The sequence below is a fragment of the Castanea sativa genome, chromosome 10 (genome assembly GCF_040712315.1).
Source record: "Castanea sativa cultivar Marrone di Chiusa Pesio chromosome 10, ASM4071231v1".
NCBI classification, from domain to species: Eukaryota; Viridiplantae; Streptophyta; class Magnoliopsida; order Fagales; family Fagaceae; genus Castanea; species Castanea sativa.
The window spans coordinates 38,109,643-38,119,202 of record NC_134022.1 but is presented as its reverse complement, the minus strand read 5'-3'; the positions used below and the strand labels follow the sequence as shown (position 1 = coordinate 38,119,202).

Below are 9,560 nucleotides of genomic sequence, written 5' to 3'. Positions count from 1 at the left end.
GTTGGAGCAATATTTAAGATGCGGGCTAGATAGAATTAAGGATGTGCATTCACCCCACAAACCCAACTTGATCTTTAGGGGTTGGTTTTATGGTGGGTTGATGGATTAAGGTTATTTTTTAACGCTTAGCTTAGGTCATGTTTGGATTGGCAAGATTTTCATCCAACTAATCCAATCCAACTCATGCTATTAATAATATGTGTATGTATGTATTATAAGTTTTTTTATTTGACTTATTATGGATTTGTGGTCTTATTTTAAGTTTGTTATTTGATTTTTTTTTTTTTTTTTTTGAAAATTTTTTATAGGATTTGAGATTTAGAGTCCGTTTGAATAGAGCTTATTGCTGAAAACTGAAAACTGAAAACTGAAAACATTGTAGCAAAATAATTTTTAAATGTGTAAATAGTACCGTGAGACCAATTTTTAATGAAAAAATTGCTGAAAAGTGCATGAATAGTGCTTGCACAATGCATGCACAATAACTTGTCCCCTAAAGCTGAAACGCGCAGCAGGGAAAAAAAAAAAGAAAAAAAAAATGTTGAACATGGACACGTTCAGCGCAATCCAAACAGATACTTAAGTTTTAGAAACTATGATAATACGTCCAATTGTGTAGTTTGCAATCATTTATTGAATAATATAACTTCAATTTTCTTACTATCCTTGACAAAATGGTCACAACCCAACAAGTTAACCAAAACCAACTCAATCCATATGGGTTGGGTTTTGGTTGAAGATTTCTAAAATGAAAAAAGTTGGATAGGGTTGAGAAATACCTCAAACCCAATCCAACCAACCAATGCTCACCTTAGAATTTGGCTATAAAACCTTATTAATGAAATTTTTGAAAATGCTCTGTAGTCTATGGTCTTCATTTTGGCCTTTAAAGATCTCATCATATATAATATTACTTTTTTTTTTAATTTATAGTTGCCACAATGGAAAAGGAAAAATTTGAAACATGTATCTTTTAATAAAAGAATACAAACAATGTCATTAAGTTAAAACGCTCTTGACCAACCTATATAATATTTAACTCAAATAGACTACACCACAATATTAAAATTTGAAGTTTCATCATATATATTTTTACTTTTGATTTGTTTTGAGAGAAGAGATGGAATTAGAAAGCTGCCCAAAAGAAAAAATCTTTGGCGTACGTTTGGTGGTGTAACTTGTAAGCCCTCTAACTAAGAAATCTACAGTGCTGGCAGGCTGCCACAAATCCATGCATGTCCCTCCCATATCTATAGGCAACAATGTTCCACACACAATAATATGGATAAAATCAAGATATTGGAGAAACCACTATAAATATACCCATCATTTATGGTGACTAGCCACATTCGACCCAATAATATGGAAACAAATACATCAAGATATTCAAGAAATCATTGTGAAGCACATACAAAAGAAAAACTAATGGGATGAACAATTCTTCAACATTGCCATTTCCAAAAGAAAACTTCATTCATTATATTTAACTTTCCTACGTAAGCTTCGGTCTAATTAATCCAATTTCAGTAAGAACTCAGCTGCTTCAAAGACACTTCCAGAAACAGTAGAAACAGAAACAATTTCTCATAAAGACGTGGAAAAAGAATCCTATACTACGGTCGATTTAAATGTATTTTTTTTCCAAGTAGCTACAAGAAATCAAGCCATTAATCTGTTGTACGTACGTACCTATCCTACAAATTAATCATGATGTACAAACTAGATTCACATACTGAAAAACCCAAATGATGATGGATAATCAAGATCAAGAATGATGGAACAATTAAAGATTCAATCTTGGACCGCTGGAAGGGCAATAGGCTGACGGCAAAAAGGACAGGTATTCCTGCGGAGCATGTACTCACCTATGCAGTCGGAGTGGAACACATGGCCACAAGATGGTAAGGATGAGAGTCGGTCTCCATTAGTGAACTCTTCTTGGCACCATGCACACTTTCTTTCTTCGAAGGGAACAATGCCACTGATGCCAGGTTGGTAGACGAAGTTGGGTATGTTGTCACGTAAATGAGGATCAACTCCACCAACAATTTGACGCATTTCCAGTGCCGGCACTTCTTGCCTATGTACTTGCTGATAGGTATTAGATTCTTGGAAAAATTCAAAACCCATGCAAATGATCAAAACAACACAAATGACTACTAGTACTGTTAGGACTATTAGTAGAAATGGGGTGTTGGGCCCCTTGGAGTTGGGAGGAAAGGAAGGGGTCGAGGTTATTGGGGAGAGATTCATGGTGTAAGCGCAGGAGCAATAAACAGAAACAGAGGGTTTGGATTTCTCCCTCTTTTTGTTTTTCTTCTCTGTGATTTGGATCTCAACGCCTTTTATACTTTCTTTTTTTTTTTTCCTCAACTTTGAAGCTATGTCCAAACTCAGTTTATTCAACCGCCTAACTGTTTTTTTTTTTTTTTTTTTTTGTATGTGACAGCAGCCCAAAACTTGACACTGTCCCCAAGATTACACCTCACGAAATATATATATGTATATATATAAAGTATGTTTAATTTTGGTATTTTGCACATTTTTGTGTGAATTTAGGAGTCGTCTAGTAATGCTGTTTAAGTAACATTGTTTGTATTTTTTAAAAATATATATAGGTAAAAAAAATGTGTAAAAATACATATAATATTGTCTAAAAATTAAAAACTTGTGTTTAAACTCCTATACCAAGCTCCTAGTTACACATAATAAAAGAGAGACCGAAAGAAGCAATTTATTCCTAATAGCAAAATTAATTAAGTATTTGATAGGAATCCGAATCTTAAAAGATCCATGTTTATTATTTGATTTTTTTTTTTTTAACAAAAGGGATTCTTATGTTGAATATTCGGATTCAAATTTTTTTAATTATTTTTCTCGAGATGTTGGAGAGAGAGAGAGAGAGAGAGAGAGATTGAGGCTTGAGGTGGGGACTCGTTTGTTTGGCTCAAGTCAAGACTCATGTGAATGGGGGAAGTAATGTTAAGTACCTATTAGAACGTGTGTTTTAACTAGAGTCATTTGTCCCTCTAAATCAAGGATTTTATATGGATTTGTCAATTATTTTATTAAACAGGACAAGTAAGAAAACTACAATGTAAAAATGCATCATTTTATTAATAGATAAGTATGTAATTTACACCTCATTGAATTTTTAAGAAAAATATATATTTAAAAAAATATATATATTTGGCCTTGATCCTAAATACAATTTAGGAAATGTAAATGGCTTTTGCTGTAAATACTCTGTATAGAGAGGAGGTGATTATTAAGTTGTCATTATTAAATATTTCTTTTGAGATTGCCAGATGATTGCTCCTCTATAACATCTGGAGCTTGTGGAAACTTTTTGTTTAGAGACGCTACATGGCAATTAAACAAAGTTTTAACCATTTTGTTTGGAGAGCCAGTAACTAGGCATAAAAATTAAAATTTGGCCCAACATTGCATAAAAAATCTAGTGTGTCAAGTTGCTATTGGAGAGCCTAAGTCTTTTAGACTCAATAAAATTAACAAACTATCTTCCTTCTCAAAAACAGAAAATCAAAAACTTTATTTTTCTTCCTTTATTATTTTATTTGTGGAGGGGCCGAGGAGATATGCAGCAACTAGGCAAACATTTGTAAATGGAATTTCTTTTTTTTTTTTTCTTCTTTTTTGTTCTTGGAAATGGATTTCTTCTCCTAAGTCATTATTGTTAGAAATACACATATAAGTAAAATCCTACATTGCATAATAAACACACACATATATCATATACTTATTTAAGTTTCTAACTAATAATTAACAAACTTTTTTTTTTTTAGCATAAATGATAGTAGACTTTATTAATGTAAATCACTTTGTACAATGGGGAAGAGAAAAGAGGGGCATCAAACTATACACAATATTATTTAAAAAGTTAATCAATTTGAATTATTTTTAGCTAAACAAACAAATGGCATTGGAAAGCAAACTCTTTCAAACTCTATTTTCTTCTCATTTTAGATATAGAATTAGATACATGATTGGGTTCTTTATAGTTCATTTATATTGAACTCGTATTTTGCATTGAATTAACTTACTTAACACCAAAAAAAAAAATGTTACATCCACAACACTTTCACAACAAATCTTTAGATGATCGGTTGTTACTTTTTTTATTAGTGAGTAAGAAAGTAATTTGAACGGTGAATTCAAATTAAAAACTCGTAACAATTTGTCACTAAAAATTTGTTGAGAAAACATTATAAAAATTTTGTGGACGTACTACTAAAAAAAAATTATATGACATTAAAATCTATCAGCCCCGAATCCCCGATCAAAAGCTACATTAGTCAAAGTTCCATGAATATGAACAAAGTCATCAGACATAACAGCATGCCACTTGCCAACGATTTTTCTTGCAACTTCAATTTTCCTAGAGCACATTGGATTGCCCATATTAGCTCGGGATGCACACTGATTTCTCTTCACAGATCCTGATAATTATACTGATGTAGGAGATAGCATGATCCGTAACAGCTTAGAAGAGATGAAGGGCCAATAAAAATGGCAGGAGGGAAACATGAACAATCAGGCAGTGTAGATATGCAGAATAATCTTACCCATGTAAAAGATATGTCAAATGACAACTACCAAAATGGACTAAGAAGTCCACAAAAGAATGTAAACATAATTCAGAAGTTCCACTTTGAGAGTAGAGAACAGATTCCAATAATTAAACCTCATTCTATTAAGGGCAGCACTTAAGGCCATGTAATTTAATAGAAGAGACAAAGCGGTGTTCAGGTGCCGATGCGGCTTTTCACCATTGCAAGTTATACTTAGAACCACCATTTTACCATGAACATCCAGCATTTTAACTTACTTGCAATCAGGGAGAGCTACTCTTATTACCGGTTCTTAGTATTTAACTAGTAAGAAAAACAAATCATCTCCCACACACACACACACACATTATATACATATAAGGGCACTAAGTCACAGATACATCCAATCTCAACAAAAATTGAAATTTATATCAAGACCTACCAATGCTCATAATAAACTGTTTAAGCTCAATATAATCTTGTCAGTAGCCGGTGTAACTGAACTATTCTCAAACCCTGCATTAAATGAGATGCCAAGATAAATTTCCTCAAAGCTGTTTAATTATTTTGTGACTTTGATAATGGAAAGGCATAAACTTCCTCAAAGCTGTTTAATTATATGTGCAGAAAAGGTTTAGTTAGACAATTAATTGGTTTAGATAAAAATTTAAGCGTATAGAACAAAAGGCACAAAAATGCACATTACTTTTTCTTTTTCTCTTTTTTTTGGAGGTAAAAGGTGGAAATTTTATTGATGATAAATATACATGACATGTGACAACTTTGACTATTACAATACATCAAGGCCACCCTGGCCATTACAATAGCACAAGGCCATCAGGGGAAGCAACAGCTGGTCTGCAAACCAGACAATTATGCAGAAACAAAACACAAAGCCATGGCTAGCAGAAGCTGGTTCTCATTCCTGCAATTCTGCAGAAAATACAAACAGCACACAATGCAAAAAAAAAAAAAACACATGACCATGACCATTACAATAACACAAGGCCATCTGCATACCAGACAATTATGTAGAAAAACACAAGGATGTGGCAATTCTGCAGAAGATACAAACAGCCTATGACCATTACAATACACAGTGCAGGAGCTAGTTCTCAGTCCAGCAAATATGCAAAAAATACAACACAGAGGCCATTGACATACATTACCAAAACAAAAACAAAACAAAAAAACCCACAAAGAACTACACAAGTAGACCATTCAACTATCTATTTGAGCAGCTACCAATCTTTGACATCCCTGCAGAAATCCAATTGCTTCATCAAATATAGACTTGGGGTGAGTTTGGATATGTTCAAAATAAAATTTATTTCGAGCATTCCAAATTGCCCAAGCAATTACCACCCATCTTTCCAATTCCTGCTGTGAAAGTTTATCCATCAACCAACGAAATAACATGAAAATATCTTGAGCATTGTTAGGGCGTTTCTGAATTTTTCCTCAGCAAAGGGCCCATACATTTCTTGCAAAAGGACATTCCCAAAGCAGGTGTGCAGCAGACTCCACTTGTTGACAGCAGAACTCACACTGTGGATCAATTTTTGTCTTTCGGCAATGCAAGTTGTCCCTAGTAGGCAAAATATTTGAACATGCTCTCCATACAAACATACGTACTTTCGGTGGTACATTCAAACTCCACAGCCTTCTGGTAAGCATTTATGCATTGAAACTTCAATGTACCTTCTATCCCATTGGGAATGTCCTTTTATGGGCCCAAACATTGAAACTTCAATGTACCTTCTATGGGCCCATACATTTTTCAACCATTTATGCATTGAAACTTCAATGTACCTTCTATCCCCTACCTGCCACTTTGATCCTTCTTTAATAATATCTCTAGGTGCTAAAAGACTTCTCCACACATATGAAGGATTGTTGCCCATCTCTGCATCCATAAAAGAGCAATTTGGAAAATATCTTGATTTATATACCCGATAGAACAAAGAGTGAGTGTCCTGAATTAAACACGAAGCTTGTTTAGCAAAAATGTGCATTACTTAAAAGCTTAACAGAAGTATGCCTAATGAATTAAAGAGCACAGAAGAAAATAGCATATAGCTTGCAATTACTCACCACATCAAAAAGCAAGAAATAACACAAACTGTCGATAGCCTGGAGATAAAATTGATGTTTCTTTACTCATCAATTACATCCAAATTAAGTCATAGAATCTGCTAATATTCCGTTGCATCACCATAGGTATCCACATTCTCTGTCCTTTATTTAGCACAACATACTTCAAAGAGCAGCATCCAAGTGTTAACTGTTCCAAATCAGAACCAGAAATATTGTAACAAGAAACCAACATAAGACCTTCTACACACTCATGCTTTGCAAAAGCACGAATTCCAGCCCCAGTAATTAACTCGCAACCCGTTAAATTAACCTGCTTCATATTCCGGCAGTTCTCAGCTAGTGCTACAAGTGTAGGATCCGATACATTAATCAACCACGACAAATTCAGTTTCTTGAGAGTTTGAATTGTTGCAATTGCCACACATCCAACATCCGTAACTTTCGGCCCACATTCTGCCATGTTTAGCTCCTCCAAGTAACACATTTGCCGCAAAAGTGATACCCCATAATCTGAAATTTGATCACATTCCGCAAGAACCAACTTTTTCAAAGACCTCGACGAAGCCCCTGTTGCCAATGAAGCCAATCCAACATCCGTAATTAACGAACACCCTTCCAAATTCAAAGAAGCAATAGAATTTGCTGCACCAATCGCTTCAAGAGCTTGATCCGTGATCTTATTGCACCAAGCCAAATCCAAATTGGTCAAATTTTGTGCCAACTTAATAAGCAAAACAACTCCAACATTCCCAACATTCTTCCTCCTCCTTAGTAAAACTTTCGACAACTTGCGACACCCATTTGCTAAAGCACATAGACCATCGTCCCCAACATCATCACGAACCGGAATAAAATCATCGTACGGTGTGCGTTTCAAATTAAGGTTGAGGACCTTGACTTTGGGACATGTTTTGGCCACGAATTTAAGGTCATCATCTGTGATGGGTTTTGAACATTCAAACGTGACAAGGTTTGGGAATCTTGGTAAGAACCCAGAAAGGGAATCGGGTTCGAAAACCCGAATGGATAAGCGGGTAAGACCCTCCATTCTCTTCCATTGCTTGCAGACAAGAGAGAATGAGTTTCTGTCATCTGGGTTATGGACCCACTCGAGTATCGATCCTATTTCATCATCTCCCAATTGTGACATGACCCAGATTGTGCTCTTTCTTCTTTGTTCTCGGAATCAAAATTTAAAAGAAACACATACACAAATGAACTACGAAATGTAAATCAATAATGTTTAGCTACAAATGTACTAGTTTTTTTTTAAAGAAAAAAAAAGAAGCAAGTTATGCAAACCCAGATGGCTGACCAAGAAGCCTTTACGTTGCCAAGATGCGATTTTGAAGAAGAACTGGTGGATGGGGTTAGATCGCTTCTTCTCTTCTCGTTCACAAAGCAAATTTGTTATTGAAGAGAGCTTCACGCTTTTTTTTTGTGGTTGGTATTTACCAAATCTTCATCATTTTTTTTTTTCTCTTTTCTCCTTTCTTAAAAAACAAATTTTAACCACACATAAAAATAAATAAATATTTATAAAAAAAAAATAAGAAAGAACAATGCTGTTTAATGTTTTGTTGCCTTTGATATTGTAATATTCTTTTCTTTTCTTTTTTTGCTTTTTTTTTTTGTGATTACATGTTTAGTTATATTTTGTTATTTCTATTTTGTGATTAATAAATGAGAAATGTTAAATCCATGATACTTTTACAATAAATTCTAATATATCAATCATTTGGGTCTATCAATAACAAGACTTATTTTACCTATCATTCAAAATTTACTGTAAGAGCACAAAATTAGACAATCCAAGCCCACCAAAAACATTGATGTTGGATTTCCTAAACCCGACCCAAAACAATAGATATTTGTATAGAGAGTAAGATGAACAAATGTGGGTTTCGCTCAAGGACACAGATAGGAAAAGTAAAACTAAAAGCTTAAGATTTTAATATATATGAGTGGAGCTTAACAAGTTTGCCCAAGGATAAAATTATTGGTTGTTACAAATACTGTTCACTATCTCTTAGCTACTAGAAAGCTAGTCTAGTTCTAGTTACAAACTTTGTGAAAATAGTAAGATATTCTAATCTAAGGGAAGTCCTAAAGAGAGTTCTAAAGGAGATCCTAAGAGAGAATTCTGAGTTTAACAATAAGGGACAACCCCCTTATATAGGTAAATAAAGCAATAGACAAAAGTGAATAGTAACATTTTTTCTATTCATATCAAGACCCGTAAGGGGTATCAGGAGCAACAGTAGCGCCAAATTCGGAAGGAATCAGTTTGGCTTTGGAGCCAAAAGTGGTTTGGCATGTTGTGCTAAACAAAAGCAACCAGCAACATCAGTGTAGATAAGGCCAGTAAAGGTGACAAGTAAGGGCCTTTAGGTGAATATGACATGCCAAAAGTATTCAAGAGAATCGTTATTAATGGAAAAACAATAGTAATGGTTTATTTTCGAATTATTATAGATTTACGAATAATGGAAGAATAAAAATTGCTAAGATTAGAATTTACGCCAAATTTGAGGCTTTTGCACTCTTAATATTTTTATGTAAATTGAAGGTGCCCTTAGTGCACTTACCAAATTAAGATACAAATTCACAAGTTTGAACATCTATTTGGGTGAGATGACCAAATGTTAGAATCAATCTAAATTTATCTTAGGATTAACGTAAGGATCTTGCTAATATTTCTTATGTTAACCGATCGTATAGGTGTAGAAATATTTGTGTTCTTATTAAATATTATGTTTCTTTGTCCTAGGCTACAAGGAACTTGGCGACAAAACAAGTGCATGGTAAATTTTGCTTATTTAGCTTGCACATTGAGGTAAGTGGGACTTCGCTCGCTACTCACCTCACCTTTCCCATGAACATGTTCATATA

The 9,560-nt window shown here is 34.1% G+C and overlaps 2 protein-coding genes across 5 annotated transcripts; both read right to left on the bottom strand.

The window, feature by feature from the left end:
• Nucleotides 1-1,791: 1,791 nt before the first annotated feature.
• LOC142612484 (RING-H2 finger protein ATL39-like) lies at nt 1,792-2,253 on the bottom strand. The gene has a single exon (XM_075784572.1). It carries the CDS (start codon nt 2,251-2,253, stop codon nt 1,792-1,794), a length of 462 nt encoding a protein of 153 aa, XP_075640687.1.
• Nucleotides 2,254-5,302: 3,049 nt separating this feature from the next.
• On the bottom strand, nt 5,303-8,101 carry LOC142612638 (F-box/LRR-repeat protein 4-like). 4 transcript variants are annotated; one of them, XM_075784755.1, is made up of 3 exons: nt 6,666-8,101; nt 6,384-6,547; nt 5,303-6,329 (listed from the first exon to the last, which is right to left on the bottom strand). In XM_075784755.1, the coding sequence occupies exon 1, from the start codon at nt 7,816-7,818 to the stop codon at nt 6,739-6,741; it is 1,080 nt and encodes a 359-aa protein (XP_075640870.1). In that variant the 5' UTR covers nt 7,819-8,101; the 3' UTR covers nt 5,303-6,329; nt 6,384-6,547; nt 6,666-6,738. The 4 variants fall into 4 exon arrangements, with proteins under 4 accessions (XP_075640870.1, XP_075640871.1, XP_075640868.1 ...); XM_075784756.1 differs by having other exon boundaries at nt 6,384-6,477; XM_075784753.1 differs by having other exon boundaries at nt 5,303-6,547.
• Nucleotides 8,102-9,560: the final 1,459 nt, after the last annotated feature.